Source organism: Gymnogyps californianus, chromosome 6 (assembly GCF_018139145.2).
Source record: "Gymnogyps californianus isolate 813 chromosome 6, ASM1813914v2, whole genome shotgun sequence".
NCBI classification, from domain to species: domain Eukaryota; kingdom Metazoa; phylum Chordata; class Aves; order Accipitriformes; family Cathartidae; genus Gymnogyps; species Gymnogyps californianus.
Genome location: NC_059476.1, coordinates 36,962,419 through 36,989,822, shown reverse-complemented (window position 1 = coordinate 36,989,822; position 27,404 = coordinate 36,962,419). Strand labels below are relative to the sequence as shown.

At 38.3% G+C, this 27,404-nt stretch overlaps 1 protein-coding gene across 1 annotated transcript in view; it reads right to left on the bottom strand.

The window, feature by feature from the left end:
- The window catches only part of TET1 (tet methylcytosine dioxygenase 1), a 74,184-nt gene that overhangs the window by 24,466 nt on the left and 22,314 nt on the right, over positions 1–27,404 (bottom strand). The window contains exons 4-6 of the mRNA XM_050898660.1: positions 11,389–13,921; positions 10,052–10,142; positions 9,322–9,415 (exon numbers count right to left, since the gene is read on the bottom strand). Coding sequence (XP_050754617.1) covers positions 9,322–9,415; positions 10,052–10,142; positions 11,389–13,921 — 2,718 coding nt within the window. The remainder of the gene's footprint in view (positions 1–9,321; positions 9,416–10,051; positions 10,143–11,388; positions 13,922–27,404) is intronic.

Genomic DNA, 27,404 nt, shown 5'->3' with positions numbered 1-27,404 from the left:
CTTCTGGAAAGCAACAGGCCTAACAAACTCCCCCACAATGCCTGACCGATACCGATCGGTCCTGTTCTGCACTCACAGTAACCGGGCATGAAGTTACATGCTACCCACTCCCTCACCTGGTTGCTCACATAACCATGTCTATGCCAAAAGGAAGAACTGAAATGGGACACACCTCCTTCCAAATAGCTTTCTTATGCACGTACATATTTGGACACACAATACCACAAGGATCAGCCTTGTAGGTTGCTGATTTGGGCAGGATGCTCATTTATTTTGATCATTTTCAAAACCAAGTTTTGTACATCCCTCCTGTGCTGCAGTCAGGCACCCACCACTACCACTTTCTGTGCCATGCCTGTTCTGCGTTATTATGACTACTCACGTGTCCTCGTTTATGTGTACATCTAAAGGGAGGCAGCAATTCAAGTAATTTATTTTATTAGCTAGCCCAGATATTCTCAAATGGCAGAATCTGAGAATATGAGTAACCCTTCAAGGTGAGCCACAGCCAGCCAGCTAGGACAGAAATACAATCAACAGCTATTATGGCAACATACCACAGCTAAACCTCTGTTTCTACAAGCCACAAAGGTAGAAGTTTACCCAATTTTCTTAACAGAAAGCATGAGCCAAAAGCTAGGGTGTATTTATTGAAGAGGTGCCATACACAGCAGAATTCGCTCCAGCAGTTTAGCAACAAGTTATGGAATAAACAAGAAGAAAAGTTTTTCACTCCCTCACACAGGAGGATAGCGAAGAGACAGAAAGGGATGGTAAGAATTAAAGAATACAGGAACAGGACGAGGTCAGAGGAGTGGACTGTCCAGCCTTATCCTGATCCTGAGAGTGACTAACAGCAGTCGCCTAGGGATGAGTAGTAAGAAAGGCACTCGGATGTGGAGATGCTTCTCTACAACCGCCAGGCACCTTCCAGCCACCTGCCGGCAGCGCGGGGGACGTGCTCTCTCCCAGCTTTTGAAGGATTTGCCTTCTGTGCATTTGTCCACTCACTTCTAAATCCATGCAGCATTTTACCCTCCACTACATTCCTGGGCAAAGCTTAATTCTAGACTACGTGAAAGAAAAAACATTACCTTTTCTTCGTGCTGAGCTCACCCCCTGCTAGGGCCCTCTAGTTTTGATATAGGATGAGACTGTGAATAATAGATTGCTATTCAGCTCTCCATGCCACCAAAGACTTTAGAGAGCCCTGCTTTCTCCCCTTCCCTCTCTGCCAGGCTGATGAGTCTGTACCTCTACCTGTCTTTCCCAGTTCTGCTGTGCTTTCTTGAGTTGGGGGACCAGAACGGGACAGTATTCAAGATTGGGGTGCAGCATGCTTTCTCACAGAGGCATAATTATGTTTCATGTTTTCTTTCTTCCTCCCCAGTAATTCTCACCAGTTTCTTTTGCTGTTTTCATCACTACTGAACACCGAAGCTGATGCCTAATGAACTGTTATCCCAAGCAGTAACACTCACCCTAGTGTCCATCACTGTATATATGAAACTACAACACTCCGCTTTTTGTGTAACTTTATATTTATCAAGTGAGTTTTATGTATCATTTTAGTCGCCATTCCTTCTGGATTACAAGTCCTTCCTGCTCTTCATGATATCTGTCCCTCCTCTTCATTATCCTGAGCAACTTTGTATCATCAGCAGTTTGTCACCTCAGTGTCTCCCACTTTTTTCAAATCATTTCTGAATGTACTGAACAGCACCAGTACAGTTATGCTATCAATAAAACCTGCTTCAGCTGTCCAAATGCTTGAGTTCTACTTACTTGAATTATTTCTTTTAGACTGTTGAAGCAACTGTCTCAACCCTTGGCAGGAGCTCTAGAACAAGGAACACGTACACTGTGAATAAAAATTACTGGATGTCCTTAAACATAAGCCAGTCTATCTAAGTTAGCACGTACATGACTTATGTAAGTAGCTAAGACTCAGACTGCAGAAGCTTAGCGTACCAGATGCTGAATTACCACATGGATGAGAAATTACTTGCCAATTTAGGATCACCAGAATAGTTGTGTTAACTTGCAATTAAAATTTTGTACTATTTGCTAGTGGTGTCTGGTTTATATCATGTTAAAGTTAAATACACTGTTGTAAATTACTGGATGAAAAAAATAATGGAACCAACAAAAAGGTCCTTTTTAGGTTTATTTCATCTCCATGTGGTTCCACTGCAATACTCCCTCCAGCCCATTCTGAATTTCTTCAGTAAAATAGCTATGTCCTTTGCAGGATATCAGTAGTTGATTTTAAAGTGAGAACATAGCTTAACCGTTCGCTGTAATTTCCTGAAATAGGCGACTCACTCAGAACAGTTTGGCTCCAAGTTCTCTAACTTGCAGATTTTGCCTCTGTGCAAAGTCCGTGTATGGAGTCCTCTCTACACAGGACAAGATTCTCTGCGAAGCTACAATTCCACAGTAATCTACACCACTGCAAAGTGAGAGCGCGGTGCTGTTAAAACCTGCTGCTGTTCTAGCAGGTGATGCTGGGTAACAGACAGCAGGAGAAATGTTCTTGTTTGCCACAGGAGTGAGTCTGCCGTCCTTTTTCCTAATTCACCCCTACACACACATTAAACCACATTAAACTCTTTTCTTACTGGAAAGTGTTATATCCTTTTATTCTCAGCATGTCTAAGAGATACTAGAACGGAAATTAGTTCCGCTTCCCTAAATTCTCTCTTCTCAGGTACTAGCAGACTACATCAAAAGAGTTAGCACAGAACAGTTACCGTCAATCACAATACTATGAAGTTACTTAGCTATTTTTACAGGAATATCACTGAAGTGTGATATCTGCAATTATCTGCAAACACCTTTTTTCAAGTTGCTACCGGAAGCAGTACTGTACTGTTTACAAATGAGCAGACTGCAGTGTATACAGATTAAGTGATTCTTCTATAATCACGCAACCAATACTGCGGAAACATGGACAAACCTCAAGTCTCAACTCCCAGTGCCCTCTCACCCTCCTCACTCCCTCAAACTTCCCTTTCTGTTATATTGCAGGCAATGGTAATCTGCACTTTCTATGATATGGATGACAAGAAGAATCTACTCTCTCAGTTTGTTCAGATATCCCATTTGTTTTAATTAAAGCAGTGATAATAGCAACTTAAATGCTTGCTCTTTTTTAATACTTAACTTTGTTTACCTTAACATAGCTTTTTTTGTTTCATGTTTACTCTATTAAAATATTTGAGTAGTTCTTCATATTAAACAATGTTAAAACACTTTTATTTACTTCTGAAACCATGTAAAAGTTTCTAATAATTTTGAATCTCAAAGCATTGCAGCACTTAAAAAGAACAGCTTTACTTTGGATAACATCACAAACTTTTCATCCAAAATAAACTCCTCTAATTCTGTATTTAGCAGGTATGCCTCCTAGCAAACAGTGAAAATAGTGCCTGCACAGCTATAGTACCTCTTACACACACTAACAACGTATTACAACATTATGGCAAGAAAGTGATGCTCTAATACAACGTTGTCCAAAAAGGTGAACAAAACCCCCACCAACCACCCTCTTCCATGTGCCAAAATTAACTTCCCTCCAGACTTCTCCTATGGAGAACATCATGTAAGCATAAAGATGGTTTAATAAATGAAATAAAAGTTTGAAGTACAGTAAGCTGTTTAAAGCAGAATGGAGCTGCACATTCTACTTAAACCTGTGGCAGGGGACAGTCAGTCCAGGAGAATTTACTTTAAAGCCCTTTTCGAATATATTTCAAAAATTCCCCACTCTATCACGTTCCAAATAGCACAACAGCTTCACTATCCCCTAGCTAGCAGTGCCGCACCAGACCTCCTGACCATTTCACTGCCAAGCAGCAGAAACGGAAAATAAGCATCAGAGTCTGCTTACAGGTGCCTGACTTCCTGACAAAGTGGTCCTCTGACAGCTCCGTTGATTAGTAATGATCATCCACTGCAGAGCAAAGTACCTTGCTCATCTGTCAGTTCATTTTCTTTAATAAATTACACATCTCTTCTAATACTAACAGTAACTTATACGTAGAGAGCCTAGAAGGTGGAGTAACTTCTCAGTTTTCTTGCTTTTTCAATTCCCAATTTCAATCACTTTCTCAATTCAAGCTAAACTAGCAAACTGGAAAAAAAAATCATCTTCTCTGCATCTGCAGAAGAATCTATTGTTATTAAGGCTCATTCAGCACTCTACAAATTGTAGTTTCTGGCATTTAGCTACAAATTCCTATCAGTTCAATGATCTTGGTTATAATAGTGGGTTATCTAAACATTACTTTTAAAAAATTGATTGATTTCAGTGGCTAATATTAGGTTCAGGTCTGTACAGGACTGTAATTTCAAAGTTAACTATATTTTAAAGGTATTTGTAATTGAGCTTTTTATCCATTTTTAATCCACCCCTATTTTTTTATTATTTATATATCCTACTAATATACAACCAACACTACAGAAAAGATAATAAAGATCTGTCAAGTTATAAATATAAAACCCAAAAAAGGCAGACAGTACGGAAGTGAAAGAGTTTGAGAAACTACTTGCAAAAAGCATAAAAGCCCCATAATACTGTATTTTCAGACAAATTAGGGCCACCAGCAAGCTAACAGAATCTGAAGGGTCAACAGGTCATCCAAGTGTTTTAAAAAAAAAAAAAAAAAGCGCTCAAAGAGGATAAGGCTCAAGATGCAAAACTCATTTCTGCTGTGTTCACAAACAAGAAGTTTGGGAAGATTCCTATGTCAGAAACCTTCTTCACAGGGGACAGCCAAGTATTTTTTTCTGAAGTTAAAGCCCCGACAAAAGTGGTTAGAGGACAATAGCAACAAAAAAAAAAAAAAAAAAAAAAAAATCAAACCCAAACAACCATCCTCCCTCCCCCCACCAAACAGTAGCAGTTTGCCAAGTTCAGATGATATCCACCAAAGAAACTCAAGGATGAAACAACTGAAGTATTAAATGTGATGTGCATTGTCTTGATTTCTAATACATCAGTACCAGAAGGCCTGAAGATTACCAAGAGGATGCAACTTTGTAAAAAGACCCTAGAAGAAATACGTTGATTCAGTGATCACATTAGGCTGGTATCTGTGTGGGGCAAAGCAGTGATCACACAGGAAAGTGTGATGCACAGGGAGAAGTCAAATAAACTTTTCTGAAGTGAAGTCACAGCTTGGTCATACTGCAGGTCTTTCTACATTTCCAAAAGCCATTCAGTAAGGTCCCTTAGTAAAGGCTCTTAAAAACCCCTAATGTGTCTTGGGACAAATCAAAAGACCACACATGAATAACTGGCGAAAAGACACGAAACAAAGGCTGGTATGTCTCCGATGGGAGCTCTGTAGAACTGTGTTCAAGCTTGTGCTCTTCAGCATGTTTGCTAAGGGTAAATAAAAGGATGACAACATTTGTTGATGACACTAAGCAATTCAGAGTAGTGAAGACAAGCACAATCTGCAAACAAACGAAGGAGGAGTTCATACTGTTGAGCAGGCAGTAAAATGGCAGATTCACTGTAAATGTGCATATTTAATGCACATGGTGAAAACAATTCTATTTTTAGATAGAGATGGACTCTGAGTTGGCCATTACCATGCAGGAATGAGAATCTGGCATAACGATAGAAAGCACTATGACAATGCCAAATCACTGCTCTGCAACGGAGAAAAAGCAAGAACAACTGCTAGGAATTACTGGGAATAGAGCACAAGGCTGAAAACATTATGCCAGCATTTTAACTCCTAGCGTAAGAGAACAGGAAGGAAAAGGAGAAATAAAGACGACAACATTTATGAAAGGCAACTGAACACAAAGACACTGCCTCCACCTCAGGAAACCACAGAGCTATGAATTACTGGAAACTAAGCGGGTCTTCTGGGAGGCAATTGCCCTGCTTTTACACCTTTCTGCTATCAGTCAGCGCTGGAGACAGGGTATCGGCAAGAAGGACCTCCGCCCTGACCTGGCTGTTTTTATTGCTTCTTATCTCTTGTCTTTATTCAGAGCTGGAGCCCTAAAAATTACATTGCAACTCTGAATAAAGACAATAGACAGCAATGATAGCTTAGCTGATCCGAGCCAGCGTCCACTGAAACCAGAAGGAACCCACAGGAAATGGGTTTAATCCAGAAAACATTAAGACCCGAAGCTGACCTCCTCACAGGTCAGTGACACGTATCTTTGACTTCAGTGCAGCAGGATGATGCCTACAGTGAGTTACTCACGAACAACTAACCAATTCATAAACCACTTCACATAAATTGAGGTAATTGTAATTTACCATCAGACATACTGAGAGCAGAAAAAAACCCCAAACAACTACAACACATCCGTTATCAGCTAAAGCACTGATAAAAACAATTGGACCGATACGAGTAAAGTAATTTGTCACTGGCTGGTTATAGGGGATGCACAGTAACATGAAACTTTTTATTATATGAACAGGCTACTAAGAATGACAGGCCAGTAATTTCAGTACTTCAAAGTTTTTTTTTTTTTCCTTTAACTTATTATAAAGAAGTATGATGAACTTGGACAAAGCAAAAAAGTGAAAGAAATCCAAACAGAAAAGAAAGAAGAGTATGTTTACCCTGGCATATGTCACAGAATGGTAAGTTATTTTCTAATCACACACTTATCACCTACACAGTTATCCACACATTTGAAATCTCTGGCAAAACTCTATTAATTCTATTTTGACATAAAAATGAGACGATACCATTTCTGATGCAAAAAAATCAGAGGTCAAGCAGTCTCCTTGCCGCCGCATGTAGTGAAAACAATAGCAAGCTCATCTTCACTGCACACAGTTTTAGCTCATGTGGGTGTCAGTCTAATGCTTACACATACAACTATTGTAAGGTTTCAAACCCTAGGTAGTACTGATAATATTTAGGTTCAGCTAATAGGAGCATTCTTGTCCACATCCAGAGGGACAAAGTATCACCCTAAAATATTATATATCAAAAATATACAGAGGAGACAGTTGTTTATTTCTTCTCAAAAGAAGACTGAAAGAGAAAAGATTCTGCAAGTTTACGGTAACTTGAAATCTAGGGCAGAAAACCTTTTGTGGAAAGGAGTCTGTCTCAGTAAATGTTTAACACAGCAGGCACATTAAGAGAAATGGAACCACTTAAGCAAAAACAATTTAGGAGGGAATCAGTATTATGAAATGCAGTCACTAACAGAAGAATGTATGGATACAGGTATTTTAGAAAGCCTCCTTTAATCTTAAAAGTTTCTAATGAGCCAATAAGACAAAATTATCTAGTGGAAATAGGGAAAATTGATTGGGAAAAATAGTTCAATATGATCAACAGATACATTCAATTTTTTGTTATCATATGTTAATCACATTCAATTTGTTATCATATTGCCTCAGCAGAGCTCCATCGTGGTGCTCTCACCAGCAAGTCTCTCAGGAGCCCTAAGGGCAATAGCTTGTCCATCTGCAAAGCAGAAATGAGTCTGACCCAAGTATACTGTAAATGAGTAAGTGAAAGTCTCTGTGCAGCTGACAGAACCTTGTGACTGCAATTATCAGAAAGCACAACAAACTTTTTCCATATGCTTTCAAACAAATTTCACAATTATGTTTCTTTGGACATAGCCAAAACCCAAATATGCTCCGTTATAAGGATTAAGATTAGCATTGCCAATGAAAAGTTAATGCAACACATTAAGAATACCGACCCCAAAACGTTGATTTTATACAGGATGAAACAATTCTACAGAGGAGATTCCAGTGATTTCCTTCCCTCTCTTGTATTGAACAGTCACACAGTAACAGTTAGCAGACTTGGAAAAGCATTCATCCTCTTTAGGTCTCAACTCGCACACAAAAAAAGTCACTGCTGCATAAAACAAGATTGGAACTTCAGTTAAATGAACATTAAAGCTTACTCTCGCAAACACTTTACATATAGAAATGTGAAAATCTAACTAACTGGAGAGCAGGTCCCCATACCTTAAAACAGCCTTTTCTGTACGCATCCAAGTGCTTTCTGTCGTATTGTACACACATGTTGGACACCTACAGCCATGCAGATACACAATAAAAATCTATCATTTCTGTTTTACATAAAAGACAGTATGTTGATACTGGCAACAGAAAAATCAAGGTTAAGAGTTAGTTTTAAATGCCTTCTTCCTTTCAACTGCTCACAACTATTTCTACGGTAAGATTTCTTAACTCCTGTCCTCTGTCAAAACTGAGTGTTTTATTTAGTTGAAACACTGAGAAAAATCATTCCATTCTTTTTGGGTCAGTTGTTTATGAAATTAGTTTTACCATCTTTTTTTCTTGGATGCTGATTTGTTATTAAATATTATCTGAAGCAACACACACATATGGGATTCCCTTCTGAAAAACAGTTTATGTACTGAGTATGAAAAACACATTTTGACTCTTTCAAACATAAGCAGTAAATGTTTAGCATGCAATACCATTCACATACAATGTGTAATAACCTTATTTTTGTCATGTAGTTACAAACGCTAGTCTACCAACTGTAGTTATCTTCATCGTTTTTTCAATCAGGTCTGAAATTCCTAAATACGGCAATAATTTTTTTTTCTTTTAACAACCAAGTTCTTTTATTATTTTCCAAAACTCAGTTTACAAGATTTCCAGTCTACTTTTTACCTCCCTTGGTGGTTTCAGCAAAGATTAAGGACAACCAATTCTTTCCAAGCTCTCTCCTGGAGCTTGTGTCTGTTACCTCATTTCCTGGCTCCTATGAAGCAATGTGAGACAAGACTTTGGTGAAAGCTATCACCATGACATTTACATTTCCAAATACTGAGTTCAGTTCCTCAAAAATAGTAATGAACTCCATGGCATATGAGATTGAACTTCCTCATCCATCACACTCTCTTTTCTTCAGGTGTTCGTACAACCGAGAAGGGTTTTCAAAAATGTTACTGGATAGTTTTCCAACTCTCCCAAGCAACCATCCCTTCTTTTCTCTCTTTCACACTTGCCAGTAACATATTTCACTAGACACTCCAATTTCCGACACTGCCAGGGTCTTCTTACCCTTGATTTGGTCATCTCTGCTAGCTCTGTTAAGCACCTCTCTTTCACACTCATTCAAACCACAGCATAACATACAGCACCACATCTTGAATTTAAAAAAAAAAAAAAAAAATGTTTTCCTTGCTTCATCATTCACGCAGACTTGCAGATCAATTAAATGAAGAACCAGATCTTCATTAAAGATCAGATTATATTTAAGCTCAAGGACTACACATCATTTGATATTTAAAAGCCACACAAAACAATTTTACTGCTGTAACATAAAAACTTACCCACTTGGCAATTGGACACCCCTGAGAGCTTTTTCCTTCCTTTCCTGTATAAACCACTACCTCTATTCTTACAGCGCTTCCTTTTGCTCCATACCTGCATTAAAAAAAGTTCATCACTAAAACAAACTGCTGTAGACCATTTTAAAACAGGACATTTTCAATAAAACAAGAATAACAAATTTATTTTTACTTTACTGAGAACAGAAGAAAACCAAAATATTTATAATGTCAAAAAAACCTTTTAAATTTAAAATCCTATTTGCAAGAGTGATTTTTGACATCTCTCTTCTGATAACAAGCTTCTGCCACTAAGGAAACATTATTTGGGGAAGAAAATGTTATCTGGATGTAAATCCTAGTGTATTTAGTCACTAAAGTGACCTTTCTGTCCAGTCTGCCACAGCTTCTTCGCACATAGGACACTAGAAAACCTAATTCTGCCAGCTGCTGATCTCTGTCATTCCTATTGACTTCAATGGCACCTAAGAGCAAACTGCACTTGAAATTCAGCCCTAAAGCCGCAAGAGCTCAGAAAAGACACGTGAGTTTGGAACTGAAATGCTAGTGCTCACCTCATGCACATCTGAATAGGAAAACACTTTACAAACGAGTACTGCAAGAAGTTTAGAAAAACAAAGCTAAACATAACACCTTATTTCTCATAGCTCTTCTTCTTTCCTGTTTAGACAGTCAAAAATACTGTGAGCATTAAATGCTGATTTTTCCTCACCTGTTCTCCATTATTTCTCTCACAGCAGCAACACTTGGTCCTGTCCCAAGGTGTGTGTAATATGGGCCTTCATCTTTCTCTATAATTTGCTCTGTAAGCAGGTTGAGAAAACTAAGTTGGCACAGACAAAATTTATTTACACCATTATAAGTAAGCTTAGAAATGGTTTACAGAAACATCTTCCAAATTAAATTACAATACATAAAATTTGTCCCTGAAATGTAATGAATAAAGAGTATGACAGATTTTTCTCCTCAGAATCATCAACATTATTTTATACTTGTTTCCTCCTTTTAGTCTGCTAGTATTTTTTCTTTATGTTATAAATTAATCCTAATTACAGTAATATTTCACATTCTTTACAAATTTTCATTACAGGAGCTGGCATGTATTGACTAAGTAAGCTTCCCAATATCCTTGTTGGTAGGAAAACATTATTAATTCATTTTAGACAAAGGAGAATTGGGGGGGTGGGTGGGGGGGAATTAACTGATAGTCATATACTACAGAACAGAAAACATAATCCAGACCTCTTAACTAGCACACTGTTGATTCAGAACATTAAAGCAAAGATGAAACAATCTGCCTGTGCACAATTTGTTGTTAAGTCTCTGACTTGTTTTTCCATCTGTGTGCTTTGATAGTCTGAAAACACAGCATGTCTAACACCATCAATCAAGCTGTATTTGCAAAATCCTCAATATTGAGTTTGGTCTGACATCTCATCCTGCAATGCAAATTATTACATATGTGGCCTCACCTGAACTCTGCCTTGCCTCTCGTCACAGAGAGGAGAGGTATCTAGTAGCCTTTGGCATGGACTCAAGGCAAACTGACATCGGTCATCAGGACTAACAGTGACAGTAACAAGACTGCCCACAGCTATGCCCTGCTGCTTATCTAACAGCATTTAGGCAACAATGACAATATACTGGGAAATTTTTGCCCAGCCCATGTCAGGCAAAAACTAGTTCTAGACCATAAAAAGCAGAATCTGATATACTGCAGATAAATTCACATAGAGCACAAGTCAGCAATGACAAAACAACAAACAGAAAACCTCCTTTTCCTCCTGGGCTTACATTTCAGCAGAGAATTTAAACCTGCCAGTTGCAATACCAAAAATACTCAATTCTGCTGTGCTTTGCAGGCCCAAAGAACACCAGGCAAAAGTTACAGAAAGGGAAAAAATAATTTCCTCCCATTTCCTAACGGCAAAACACTGATCCGTTTGCAACAGTTAAGTAAGCATCAAGTACACTTCCTCACGTTAAAGGAAGCAACATGAACACACCTCCATCTGAAAGGTACAGGCAAAAGTTAGCAAAAAGACTTACCAACACAGTCACAAGTTGGCAATTCAGATTGTCCTTTTTTTGTAGGTGTATCTATTAAATTTTTTGTAGGGGTATCAAGAAACTTCATAGGTGATTCAAGGAAACTGCTGAGCGTGTTTTTTGCTGGAGAACACCCTGAGTCGCCTGTGCTCTGTGGGTGGTCAGTACCCAAACTGGTTGATGTCAGAACGGTCACTTCGCCCGCACACTCCATATTCCTGAGAGCTTCAACAGAACCTGGTACCTGGGCCCCACCACAGGGAACAGGCAGCACCTGCGACTTCGGATCTACTTGTTCGGCAGCACCTTGCTGAATATAGGCTTTGTCTTCCCTACGCATTTCATTAGCTCTCAGGTTAGACTGATTAAAAGCTTGAGGCAAAGGATGCGTCTGACTGACATTCGCTGTTTGCTGTACCTGAGAATTACATTTTTCTGTAAACATCTGTAGGTTTTCACTTGGTCTGTTCAATAAGGATGCTGTTTTCAACTGTGAAACAGCCAGAGGATTACGGGAGGACAGGTCGCTATATTGGTTACGTGCAACAACTTCATTTTTCAGTGGATCAATGCCTAGTGGGTCACCGGAGCCTGCAGTTTTGATTTGCTCATTCACCACTTCACAGCCAAACAACCTGTCTTTTTTTTTCTCTTGCGGTACCTCAGGTAAACATCTGTGGAATTTTATCTGTGTTTGCGGGAGAAATAATCTAGTTTTTTCTTGTGATGTTAAAGTATTTTGATTCAGTGCTCTCTGTACTTTGGCTCTTGGAGATTTTTTTTCAGACAGAGCTATTCTGGAGTCCTGTGGCATGGTTTGACCAAGCTTGTGCAGTTTTGATGATATCCAAATGTCCTGTAACTCGCTATGCTGGCATGACAACAGCTCTAGCTGGTTTTGATTATTTTGTTGATAGCGTGCTTCTTGAGGCTTCTTTTTGTGTCTTGGTTTCCATGGTAAAGCATTTCCTTTTTTATTTGTTGGTTGTTTTTGCTTTAACAGTAAGGAACTATAATTATGCCTAAAAAATACAGATTCTTTTTTCTGCAACACATCTTGGTTATATTTTGGCTGCCTCTCGTGTGATATTAGATTAAGCAGTGATGCCTTTATGTCATTCTTCTGCTCTGGATTTGCCTGGTTTGATTCAATTAGCGCTGCAAGTTGAGTTAGTTGTGTAGCTACATCCTCTTCATCCTGGCTGTGAATTCCTCCTTCTTTAATCAAAGAACTAGCTTCCAAGTTCAAATCATTACAGGTTGGCTTTTGCTCTAACTGGCCAAGAGTTTCCAAGTTGTTACTTGTTTGCTGGACATTACGTGAAGCATTGCAATACCGTGCAAGGGTGACTGGATCATGAGTATAATTTTTCTTGGTAGTATATCCTGAAAATGATTTTGCATTAGATGTTAAGTCAGAGAAAGTTTTGGTATCTCTTGACGATAACTGTAATTTATACATCTCACCAGCCAGACTGGCAGGTTTATCACGCAATTCAGAAATTGAACTTTGGCCATTGTATAACACTGCCTTATTAGGGAGCTGCTTCTGCGAGTGAGCGCAGTGAGCCAAAAGCTGTTGCTCATTCTGTAAGTAAGTGTCTTTGATTTCTTTTAATGCAGAAGATGTGAAGGAGGATGAGATATCCCTTTTATAACTATGGAGCAAGCTGGAAGTTGTTTCTTCTGTACATTCAGTACTTTCAGTTTTAGCTGGTGAAGTTGTTTCTAAAGGGGCTTCGGATAACTGTGTTAAAGCTTCAATAGCTACAACCTGCTCTACAGTTAAATTTCTGTTTTTAATCAAGGACAAGAAAGTCTGCTGGAGTGAAGAATCCTCATGCTGTGTCTCTGCATTAGGTACTTTAAAGCCATCCTTCCCTACATGCACTTCCTCTTCAGGCAGTGGAGGACAACACAAGCTTTCTTGCAGATCCGAAATGGAACCCGTCTGCAAAACTGACTTATCAGAATCCTCAAAGATGCTGCAAGTGCAGTTTTCCTCTTTCATTAAAACATTGCCTTGCTTTTCTGGGTGAACACAGCCAATACCAGTTGTCAGAGTGTTTACTATGTTATTCAGATTGGTACCCTTCGTCCATTGCATATGGGAGTTGCTTGTCAAATCCGTCCTTTCCTCTATGGATACTTTTTTCAGCGAAGCAACTGCTTCCGGTGGTGAATAATGTAGGGGTTTTATGCCATTTTTGATGGTCTGTGCAAATGATTTTTTTGGCTCAGCTAACTGACTGGGAGAGACTGCTCTTTCACTGTCTTCAGCGTTTTTCAAGTGTTCGTTGCCTGTCACAGTTCCATGGATATCTCCGTTGACATGGACACCAAAAGATGGCTTCTCGTTATGTGCCCACTTCTCTGCTTCTAAGCCTGTCATTCTTTCCTTCTCCTTAGACTGCGCATTTTCAATGGGTACTGTTTGGTTTGTTTTCACCCTGTATTTTTCACCATGACCACATATACTGCATTCCATGAGTTCTGGTCTGCGGCCATTTACTGGTTTGTTTTCTAAATTTGCCTATAAAATAATAATAAAAAAATTTGTTGTAACAGCTGTTCAAAAACATTAAAAATAAGAAGGATAAGATTTACAGCAATTAAACCCTACTTTCACAGATATGAGGAATATCCTAATGAAGCACAGGCACAGACATTGGAAAAAAACCCAGGAAATCATAAAAAACACTGAAGCCTAAAGACCCTATCCATATTTATAGCTATTTTCCCCCACTGTTGGGGGGGGGGGGGCAGAGGAAGAAAATGTGTGCACATGGTGGTGGGAGACTAAAGAAATAAATGAACAGATAAAGGACGTTAGCATTTAGAGTCAGATCTAAGGACTCAATTTTTAATGAATTTGCATAAGCAGATTAAAGTCTCCCTTGAGTTCAAAGCAGGACTGAAATCTAAAGGCTTGTACCACAGAAAGTTTAGTAGTAATTTGGTATAATTATACCAATTGGCTAGACCAATAAACTGATACAACACTTAGTTGGACACTAGCAAGAATCGCTGGTTTTCAGGCTTAGTTTCAAGTCCTTAAAAAATGACAAAACCTAAGCTGAAATGGATAGTAAGCCAATTAACATTAGCTCACCTGAAAGTTACCCTCTAAACACTGTGTTTAGCATCTGCATTCAGAGGGTAACTTCCAGGTTTCTGAACAGTCTCTCGTGTAAGCTATCCTTAACAGTGTTTTAGTAAACTCTAAATTCTAATATTTGGTTAAATATATTCTTCATCTTCACTGATATTATACAATTAAAGTGGTTGAAGCAATGTCAAAATCTAGATAGAGTCAGAATACTGTGTCCTGGAAAGAATATGTATATGGGCCTTAAGATAGTATTATGGATATGAAGTAAGGAGTTATGCAATTTAAGTTTAAAAAAAAAAAAAAAGGCAGGAACTCAGGCAAAGAGAACAATAAAGGCAGGAATCTAATTTTTATTATGTTAATAAAATTTTATTTCTATTTATGTTAAATTTTCTTTTAAAAATAATTTTAAGTCACAGTAGACAGTGCTGGTACTTAATCTTATTGTAACATCTAAGAGTTATTTAAATAATCTGTAGCCTTAAGCCCTACTGAACAAGAAAACCAGTACTGCTTTTCAAATCAGGTATAAGCAATACAACTGGTTAATTAACTATATGTTGGCACAGTACATCTCAGCAGTTCCCAGAAAATAGCACCCAGTTTAATATAAAACATTCAGTTAAATCAGATATGGTTTTGTGGTCATACCAACTAAAGTGCATGGACTTCTCTGAGAAAATAACTCAGAAGAGCAAATGCAAAATAGATCTACGATTAATCATAACCATCGAAATGGAATTGCCAGAAACCCCCAGGCAAGACAAGGCATACAGACCCAGCTCCATCTGGAGCCCAGTGTTCACCTCAACTGATTCCCAACTGATAAAAAACAAAACTGGGAATCCATAGCATACCCTAGATATTATGAGAGGCATCATAAATTCTCATGGAAATGCTACGCAAAAACATGTCCAGCACTTACGCAGCTAAGTCAAACCTATGGAAATTACATTAAGAAAGAAAGATACCTTATTTAATGCTTTTTCATTACACACAGATGCTGACTAATGGTCTGTGAGCCTGAACTCCTCTGGGTCCTGGTGATTTTCAATCAATGATCCACAGACCCAGGGGATCACTGAGCAATTTCTAAGGGATCCACAAAAGCAGTTAAGCAGCTCTGTTGTTAGCAGGGGTAAATGCATTACACAGGCCTCTGCAACCGTACCAGAAAATATTTTAAAGGGTCCACCATGGACAAGTAAAAACCCACAATTCTATATCTGTGCAAAAGCTGAATTTCAATTACCTTAATTTAACTTCAGAAACAACTAGGATATGAAATTTCTGTTTTTTCTTCAGCAAAAGTATATGTAAGATCTCTATCAGTCCAAAAGTTGTCCCAACCATGTAAAATTGTTATTAAAAATTATTTAATTAGACAATTAGGAGGCTAAGGAAATAGAAGCAAATAGATTAAAATAAATAATTCTCCAGCATTTGTACTTTTTCAACACAACACCACATTTTTGTATTCCCTTCATTTTTAGAGGGTGTCACTCACCACATTAAAAAAAAAAAAATCTAAGTCTGGTAAACTGAGAGCGATGAGAGGTGAGGGGAAGGAGGAGGGTTCATCCATGATCAGCAGAGATGAGATGATCTGACACAGAGGCCACTGACAGCACTCAAAGTGCAAAAATGTCATCACACTTCTCTCAACTATGTTGTTCCTCAAAAAAAATACTTTCATCTGACCAAAAAGCACTGCTACGCTCAAAAATACTCAGGATATTCCCTAATCCGCTAGTAGTGCACAGGTGCAGTGCTGTGTCCCCATAAGACCCCAGTGATCCCAGCAGTAAAGTGGAATTACTTTTAAAATAAAATTATTCCTCATACATCATTATTTCCACTAACATTACTGGAAGCTGCCCACATGCAATGAGGAAGAAAAGAGAACCAGATGAATCATATCACTGGCATGATTTGGTTCATATTTTATTTTTCCACACAAAGAATAAATATTATCATAAAATCAGATACATTTTTTTAAATCAAACTTTCTTCCTTTTGAGCACTATGTTGCTTTTTCTCTTCTGTTACTGAACAGCAACGAATCCTAAAAAAAACTTTTTCTTTGCTCTCTTACCAGACTTTCCAGTGGCCTTTTCTGTTTAATATGTGAAGTTATTGTTTCCCAACATAAAAAGAAATGCAGACATACTAGCAGGGGCAGAGCTCATTTGATTCTTTTTCTCAATGTAAGTCTGGCAGATCAAAAGTAATAGCTCAGGAAAAACCTTTTGCAGCTGAACAACCTAGAAGCAACCTACCTTCAAGTCCTGAAGCAGGACTCAAAAAAAAAAAAAGGGGGGGGGGGGGGCAGTGAAAACTACAGACAAGGATACCACAATTCCAAGCAACAGTCTTAAAATTCATGGAAGTTAAGCACATAAGTCTGATCTGATTGAGTTCTAAATCTTTTACACAAGTGTAATGAAAAGCTGAAGAATAAACCAGATCAATAAAAGTAATTTCCTCTCTTCCTCATTAAGGAGAGCACTACTCTCTCTGGAGACATAAAACACTAACAAATCATGCTCAAGCTTAGACTCTGCAGTAGTTAGTCTGTCCTATTAGAACAGGAACCATAGAGTACAGTCTGCTGTAGCCATTGCTGTATTACTTAAACTTCAACCAGACATTCTCTTACATACACACACATATATACACACACACACAAAAAAATTCACTCCGTATGCTAATGCTTCCAGCACAAATGAAAACCCAGTTACAGCAAATCATTTCACCATTCTGAGAAGCATCAGACTTTAACTTTTCTTTTAACACAAGATGCCTCTGTGGTAATGCAGAGTTCACCAATTCACAATCAAAATACAAGGCCAAAGCGACCCTAAAGACATTTCCACATCTTCTGTACAACAGAGAGCAGGCCATAGGTTTATGTCTCTTGTTTCAAACCTCTGTAGGTGGTAACAAAACATATTGTAATAAAGGACACAACCAGAAACAATTACTCCCATAAACCAGAACGAACAGATGATGCCCAGATCAACTACTGATAAAATGGCTCTATGAGCAAGTCGTGACAAGTGACACGATAACCAATGCCAAGTCCCCCTAACTAGCCCTTCCCTACAGGATTCTGCCCAAGTCCCCACAAGAATACAGTACCCAACAGATCAAAAAATGATTGCACCTCCTAGCTTGTGCCAATAACCAGGGTGACCCAAAAGGCAGTTCTCCCAAGGTCACAACATTCATCAACATAAAAGCATGAGTGGGTCAGAAGTGCTCGCACTTTGCATCTCTTTTCCACTGCAGTACAATGGGTAAGTTTGGATCCTTCTGCAGTGTCTGCAGCCACGTAGCCAGCCCCACGTGCCCTTCCACATTGGCATAGAGCTGGCAGCTCCTCAGAGCTCAAATACCACAACAGAATTTTTCTTTCAGAAAAACCGTTGGGAAAAAATCCCAAACATACTTCATCTAACATTCAAACAGGGTGTTTTATTCATAAACCACTGTTTATGACTGTGGTCCAACTGTCAGATGTCACTGCTTCACCAAGAGGTAAGAAAGCACCAGCCAGCTGACCAGCAGCAATTTACTCCTATGCAATTTATTCCGACTCTCTAGCATCTGCTCCCCAGGACGTGCAGAAATTCAGTGGAATCCAGGACTTGCACTGTACAGGACCAACATACAGGGATAAGGAGATAAGATATGGACAGGACAGGGGATAGGGAGAGAAAAAGCACAGGTGTGGAGAAACAGTTGCTTATGCTGAGTGCTATGTAGAAAGCTGTCCACTGGTTAGAACAGAGACAAATGTAAGGCAGGATGCTGCGGAAAGTACAGGCCACCTTCTAAGTACAGCCAATTTTTTTGCATTTCAAAGTAAATGCAGATACAACGATACATTTAAGGATAAGCTTCTATTTAAGACCACACTACTTCATGTTTGACTACTGTAACGCACACAACAGCAATGTGCTGTAAGTTGCTGCCCAAGGCTGCAGCCTGAGCAGGGTTTCTGAGCAGGCTACCAGCAGAGAGAGGAGAACAGCTAAGTAGGGGCATATTCCCATGAACCACACCAGAGGCATAAAGCAGTTACCACCACACTTGCGTAACAACCGTGGACATGAAACAGTCTCTTAGTATACCACACTTCTACAGCAGCTCAGGTAAGGTGCATTTTCTATAGGTCTTCGTGCAGAGAAACAGATTGGGGCCCTTTATTAATGTAACACAGCCTGCATATACAAGATATTTTGTTCCTCAAAAGAACAATGTTCACAGATGGCACTGAGAGACAGGACAGGTAGTAATTCTGCATTTTAGAAGCTACTGCAATCAAAGCAAATAACCTCTAGTCTTGGCAAAATGATGTAGACAAGTTTTAGCAGAGAGGCTGGTTTATACAGAAACTCAGCGGAACAAGAGGTTCTGCAAATCTGGAGAAATCGACCTGACCTGGGACACCTGGCAGAGATTGCTCAGGACACGTGGGCTTTCCTGGTGGGATACCCCTCCCTCCCAACTCCCCTGCCCCTGAGTATCAAATCCACCCAAAGCCACCAACTTGAGTATCACAGCAGATACCATTTCATACTGGATCTTACAACAGCTGGAAAGTCTGCTCTAGTTGATGCTGTATTTTTTTTCGTATCCGTAGCCATAACAGCAAAAAACATTCTCCAAGCTACAGCTTAGCTCTCTCCTTCTCAGTTTCATCTCCATGTTATCTACATTTATATCCTCTTTGCTATGTTCTTCAAACACCAAGCAGCTTTCCCACCAGAAAAAGTTCCTTATCTTGTCTTTCCATGAGGAATTAGTACATTATGGCCTTAAAGTCTTTACATCTTTGTTCTCTTCATTTTCTCTCCTACACCATTACCACAGTCCTCCTGCCCACCTTGTGTAACAACTTCAGTGAGACCACTTACAAAGAAGATGTACAGTATCAGACCCCAAAGGATGCCCTTACTAACAAAATCAAGAACTACAGGATACTAATTCTGGCTCTAAAGGCTTCAAATGGTGACCCCCAGAGAAGTGTATTTATTGGATTACTACTTGGAAATAGGCGCTCTCAACCACAAAACTCAAATTACTGTTTCCATCAACCCTGAGCTCTAGGTTGTGAAAGCTACAAACAGGAGCAAGAAAAAATACAGAGTGAAGGACACCCCGTTCTCCTACACAGGCATCCAAGAAGCAGATGTGTTAGGAAAGAAAAAAAGCCCAAACATTACAGTACTTTTTCTGCCACAGAAGCAAATATAAACAAGCATCTTGCTTGGCAGTTTTTGTTTTGTTTGGGTTTGGTTTGTTTTTTACTGGTGTTTTGAATTACTCAATCATTTGTCTTCAACATTGAAACTGAGCACTCAGAGAGACACTGGCAGCTCTGGAAAACATAGCACTCAATTAAGCCTCAAAAGAAAAATGATACAATCAGCAGCAATATGTATTCCCTAAGACAACCTTCCCCTAATGTGCTTTAACTCAAAAGCAGAGATGAAAGAAATTCACTCTTTGAATTTATCCATCCTAGCTAATGTCTCTTGTGGTCTACTCATTTATGAAACCATCACCACAGCGTTAAGAAAGTACTGCCTGACCCTTAACTGTAAATGGAGAATCATCGCAGTGTTTGTAACAGGGTCTTCAGGGAACAGATCACAGCTATATATAACATTTTTAGCAATGATCTGAAAGAACCGTGATTAATACTGATAGAAAAATAATAAATAATTAAAAGATCAGACTTGATGCTTCCTAAATTAACCGGCAAGCCAGCTGCAAGCACACATTTCAGTACAGCTAAAGGTGAAGTTGCGTATCTAGCAACAAAGACATGGGACTGTATTTACAAAACGCAGGTTTCTATCTTAGAAAGCAATGCCTTTAAGGAGGACATTAACATGGTCAATAATCAACTGCACAGTAACTATAGAAACTCCTGTTGCAACTTTATCACTGAAAGGGTTAGTGAGATTCTTGGGTGCATAAATAACAATATAATTAGAAAAAGACGGGTTACTTTCTGTCCTGTACTTGGCACTTTTACACGTGCTAGTGGAATAAAGCTCCCAGTTTGGGCATACCGAATTCAAGCAAGACATTGATATGCTGGAGAGGGCTTGGAGGACCATGAGAATGACAAAGGATTGAAACATCTTGAAGTGAAAGCCTCAAGTTCACTCTCTACGCACTCTCTGCAATTTACCAAAGAAAAAGAAAATTGAAAAGCCACAAACTGCAGCTAAGTCTATGTGGAAAAGAAAGCCGATAACAGAAGGCTCCTTGTTCTGACAGACAAAAGTATAACAAGACTCAATGACTTTAAGTTAAGGCCAGAGAAGTCTGGCCTTGAACGATGGTGTACATTTTTGCACAGGGACAGAGAAAGAGTAAAGAATCTTTTAAGCATCTCGTTAGATGTTTTGATACACTTTTCATCTATGGGAATTTCCAAATTCAAGTTCTTTGAGCTATTTTTATAACATGATGCTTAACCCAAATAAATTGATACAGTGTTACGACCTCTCAGCACAACAAGTGATCACAATGATCTTGCCTGAGTTTACCATACCTGAACCAAACTGATACAAGTCAATTTTCCTTCAGTTTCTGTTCAGTAAAGATCTGAACTGCTAAGGTAACAACATAACTTTCCAGTTCCTATAATCTAACCAGGAAGATATTCAGCTCCTTAATTTAGGACCCAGTTTAAGTGCCTAACCATCTGTTGTACAACCAATTATATTATTTACGAGTTGCTACATGCCAGTAGCTGATCTCAGACCAGATCTGCTAAGGACATACAACACCGTAAGTTAATGCTAACCAGCCCTCACACACATATATCCTCTTTTCCCCTCACTCTGAAATAGCAGCACAGGTCCCAAATACACATTGCAACAAGTCACACACAAGTCTCCTCCAGATTTAAACATCTATATTATGAGTATATTCTAGCCTGGTTTTAAAGCTGATAAGGAGCCACAAGACTAAAAGGAATAACTAATACTCTTTAGCAATAGAAAAGCTGGTGACAGGTATGTCAGAGGAACAGCTAAAGGTAAGTCAGATAAAAGAAAGAAAAATAGTCATGCTGATCACTTAAGCCACCAAGCTACAAGGCTACAGCACTATTCAGGACTTTGCATCTATGTTTTGCTTAATCTCATGAGGAAAAAAGCCTAAAAAATGGCAAATGATGTTTCTCTTCTGTCTCAGTCAGAGCTAGCACACCTATGGTTTTAAATAAAGTTCAAAATGGACTTTTTGTATGTAACTTCCACTTTCTCTTTACAGGAGTACCAACTTTCACTCACATACTGGAATAATAGTGATGATGCTCTGGAGCAGCACTGCAACAGTGGTGTTTGCGTTGCAGAATTCGGACAGTGATCATCTGTCACAAAAGTAAATGCTTTACATTTTTAGATACACAGAAATTTTTCCTCTTATTCACAAGTTCAGCAAAACCTTCATTTTATGAAAATTAAACGTAGAGCCAAATTTTACTACAGAGCATCAATTATAATACAATACAGACAACACCAACAAAACACTGACTGAGAAAGGAATTCACAGTCAAGTGTCAAGACACAAACCACTCAATTTTAAGTCAGCCTTGAAAAATCCTAATATTCTAAAAGGCTTAACATCAAAGCTGTAAGGACAAGGACAGCCAAATATATTGTATATACTAATTTTACATAAGTTAATGAAAAGTTATTATTGTTAGTTCCTTATATGTAATTCCTGTTTTCTTTTTTCTTGATATTAGTTAGGTTTCATGTATTTGACATTTAAAAAGAAAACACCTTTATAAGAATGCATGGATTCTTCTTAACTCCCAAACGAAATCCTATAATTCGGAATTTATTTTAGCAGGAATTAAATCTTTTGGTCTCTACATAGGCAAGGCTCCTACTAATGTCAATGGGAAAGTTTACTGCAGTAGTATCTGCTAAATTAAATCCCTCATACTCAGTAACACTAAATATAAAAATCTTAGTATAACATAGCAGAAAGAAAAAAAATCACAGAAGTGAAAATCTGCTGCCACTCAAGTAAGTTTGGGGCTTCTCACTGGTTTTCTCCCACATCAGTTACTAAAAGCAATAAACAAATTTGCTTAGCAATATGGTATCGGATTCTAAACAAGTAGTGCCCATTTTCAAAGCATTTTCTAGATATTACTATCTATAAACGTATGGACAAACAGCAAACTGACCACAGATTTCTGGAATTTGCAAAGCCATCTCAATTATTTCAATGCCTACATTATGTACAGCAAGTACAAGTATTCAATAAAGCTCATAATTCAGTAGTGAATACAAATAATATCAACAAAATCACATACCTGGAACAGGAAACTTTATTTTGCAATGCTGTAACTTCATTAAGAACACCTAAACAATGTACCAATATACCTGTGCACCTGACCTTCATCTACACATGTACGTTTTCCTTCCTTCCCACAAACTGTTAGTTTTACTGACTATTTTATGACATTTTTTATCACAAATGCATTTTCTACCTTTTTAAAAAGCTCCATCTCTAAATCCACTAAAGTGGAAGACCCAGCACTGCACTAGAACACACAGTGACAGTCAAGATCTACAAATAAATATTCAAAATGTGCAAAAACCCTCCAAAACTACTGTAATCATTAGGTTCAGCCTGGCCTTACTCAACACTTCCCAGCCTCATTGTGCCTCTGCCGCCACCATTCCCTGAGGAGTGGCACTATCCTCACAACTGCTCTGCTACAGCAACAAATGAGTTAAAACAGAAAACCCTGCTCCTCCCTGTCCTTCTCTCAAAGGACAGCGCCCCTTTCTTCCCCCAACATTTTGAGGAGTTGGGTCGTGGGGGCAAAGAGTAGCATGATGGTGCTGCTGAGCAAGCAGTGCAGGGGTCCTGAGAAGGAGGTGGATGGGAGAGGGAGCAGCACTGACATAAGGGAGCTCTGCAGGAACAGGGGGGCAAGGGAAGAAGAGCGTCTCTGCATCCTATCCAGCTCACTCTGCACCACAGGAAAAAGTCCACAAGGGACAGGCTTGAACTCCCCCAGAAACTGGCTGGAAAAATTAAGGATTAGAAAATTACTAGAGTAAGATTAATAATTTACAGACCATTTACAAAGGCCTTCTTTGTTAGGACTCCATTCAAAAAAAGTCTACATACATGAGTAATCTTAGCAGTACTGTACAAACAAAATATGGAAGTGCTTCATATGTTTGCATGAGTGCATTCATGTGGAAGTGCTGGAAAGGCTGCACGTGGAAGTGTGCTACTAAATTACAACCATAATAATTCCTGCTCACATCGTGAGATGCACGAGCCTATCGAGCAAAAAAAATTTAATCCCACTGAGACAGACACACATCCCGCTTGAAAAGGGTCAAAATTAGAAGAACATTTATTTCAAAAGATGAGACCTAGATTTTTTTAAACTAAGTTAACAGCTAAGTTACTTATTTATCTTATTTTTAAAAATAGAAGTTAACTAATTTGTGTAGGCCACTCACATACCAAAAGTAAGCTCTCCCTATCAAAAAAAGGGAGCAAAAAGGCATGTAAGAAATAGGCAGGCACTTTCAACCAGTACTCAAAGCAATTTTAATTGGTATTTACTGAAGGAATATGTTCCAAGGTGATAATGTTCCTTTAAAAAACCCAAAGAATAAGGTAAGTATTTTCTGGACAACATTCTTTCCAACTTGTATTACACCATTCTGTCTTCTTCCTCTGTAAAATTCCACTGCAGTGCAATTCCATCCATTGACTTGCTCATATCTTATTTTAAAGGGGGAAAAAAGTAATAAAATTTCATTTCTTCCAGCTAAATATTCTGGCAGATATTTTGCACTAAAAACATACATCATAATTTAGAATAAATATTCAGAATCAGTTCAACCCATGCTCACACAAAGCATTATCATGAACATTAGCAGTTACTTTCCTTAACTATTGTTAACACATATAAGCTTGACAAAAAGTGTATTTTTAATTTCTTTAAGCAGCAAAACTAAACCTGCATTGTAAAAAGGGCAACAGCAGGTCTGCCAAACCAACTTTACATTTTAAAGTTATTTTTGCTAAGAAGGACTATGCTTTGCATGTGTAGAGGAGAAAAATTAAGAGAGTGCTCAAGTATGTATTTGTAGCTTTGATGGAAATTAAACTTTTACTGGTTCCTGATATGATGTTTATAAACAAACCAAAAGTTCTAGATACTGAGTCATCTCTGGCTTTTGGCTTGGCTTAAACTGAACGGATTTTACAGAGTTTAGCAGGCATCGTTAGCACTTTTCTGGCGCACATGATTACCATTATAGTGTTTATGCATAAACACGCAAACAGAATCAGTCAGAGAACAAAGAATGTGCATGCAGTTATAATACTCACTTAGCACTGCATACATTATTCTGGATCTCTCCCACAGTCTCTTCCCTTTTTTTTTTTTGGTGGTCTTTTTTTTTTTTTTTTTTTAATCTCCATCAACACAGCAAACATCTGCAGCCATCCAAATGGTAGCCTTGGCTCCACAGAACCTAGTAGAAAGACCATGGACTGTACTTCTTCATCAGCTGTATCTGGAGCTGTGTGAGGTTTCCTCACTGGTGCCACTGCTGTCTATACTTGATAAGTGTAGATTTCCCTGACAATATGATGCTATGTTCAACTGTCCCATTCTTCTGAGCTCTGTGTTAATAAACTTGCACGTGACTGCAAACATTTCCCCACTGTTAAGGAGAGGTGCATTGCACTGCCCAAATTGAGTGAGAACGTTGCTAAGTGGCTAAAAGGAAAATGATAGTAAGTGAAGCAGGGTGTATAATATGCCTTTTGAAATGCAGGCGAATTAATTTTTAAGTGTGAATCCCTTCTATACAGACTTCCCATTATCAGGAATAAAATTAAAGAAGTGTCTGCTTAACTGGGGAAAACATACAATATAAATGGTAAGAAAAACCATGAGTATATTCCTTCCTTGGTATCCATTACTATGAACTCACAAACACTCTTTCTTCAATGAGCACTTGCTTGCTAGAAGTGATGAATATTTCAGATGTTCTTTCAAAATAAACATGGAGAGCCTAATACAGTATTTATGGCACAGAAGAATTTCCTAAATGACTCCTTTAATAACCAAAAAGGAAGATTAAAACACAAGTGTGGAAAATGATAAACAGTAAACAAAAGGTAGAGTATAATAGTACATATCACTTTTAGTCTTAATGTTTATATCTGTCCAACCTGTCTTCAACAGGAAAGCACTGCTTATTTTCACCCGCTACAGAAGAATTTGTAAATACGTTGGTCCTAAGAAGCACAATTAGAAAGAGCACTAGCCCTCCAATTAAATAAATGTGCATCTATAAAAACTTAGGAGGATTAGAAAAATACTAATTCCATGTATTATTGGAAGAAAGTACTACAAATCCTCCTTTAAGAAAGTTTACAATACTATTTGAAGCAAAATACAAAGGAAGAAAAAGGAAATATTCTGTTAAAATTTTGAAAGTGTCACTGGTCAGATGCCCTCAATCGCTACGGATCATTAAATCAAACGTTGAAGTTATAATTCAATAGATCTAACAACACCACTTTACATAGTAGTCCCACCAATAACAGAAGCGAGGTTAGAGTCATATATCAGAATGTCATATTTCTAAGAATGCCCTTGTAAAGAAGCCTGGAAATTAGGTAGCTTTTTCTAAGTTTATTGCAGCTGACAGAGAGCTGCAACATAACACTTAAGATGACCAACCTCCCTCCTCCCCTCCAAAACCAAAGGAAAACTCCACCAACCCCAACCTAGACGTTTCATGAGATGCCTTCAGGGGTGCCATGCCTTACTTGGTGGATGCAAGCGAACAAACTCTTACGAAATACACTTCAGCACCACAAAACAAAGACAAATACTAGAAAATACAAAGAACAGTACCTAAAACCAAAGAGCAAACACTGCAGAATCAATTCAGCAAAGGAAAAGTCAAACCAGAAATACACACAAGTCCAATGACTAACATACGATACTACGCATACACACAAAAACAGACAAGTCTTTCCATTTAAGAGCCAAGGAAAAAAAAAACTCTTCAGAAAGCTTTTTGGAAAGGAGAGGAATGACAGCATCATATTACATAGCAACCTGCTCTGCCATCAAATCAGAAACAGTGGCAATATGAACTCAAAGAGAAAAAACTGAAAACCCACTATGAACCCCTACTGTAGACAGACGCCTAGTACAACATATCTGCCTATCACCAAAAAAAAGATTTTTCACACTTTGACAGAACAGGTGTCATACCAATTACATGTTACAAAGCTGAATGACTCATTTACAAACAGTCCTTATTTTGCACGCTACTATCAACTTAACCGCACAAAACAGAGTGAACAAATGCTAAAGTTTTAACTACACCTATGCGCTATGTTACAATAGCAGTAGTAATTAAAATGAATTATTAAAAGCATATCCATGACTTAATGAAAAATGTTAATTTTTTAATGGATTAATTTATTTAATGCAAGAAAAAAAGCATTTGCTAGTGTTGTACACTCTCAATTACTGTTAGCGTACAGGTAGGTGGTTCGCACAACTACTCCCACGTGAGAAGACAGACACCCTTGAGGCTGGACATACTTGCAAGCCCAATAAGGTTATTTGCTCCTTGCTTAATCTTAACTGTTAACTTTGCTTTGTCTTACAAGATTATAACTCCTTTAAGCAAGTTTCTCTAATGTGTAACAGTGATGACAAAACTGGTAAGAAATTTCAAATAGAATTACACACTACAGACATTCAGCATTTATCAAATCCACTATGTCCAATAACTTCTGAAACTTTAATGTACTGAAACAATACTAAGCTATCTTACGTTACATTCAGCTGGTA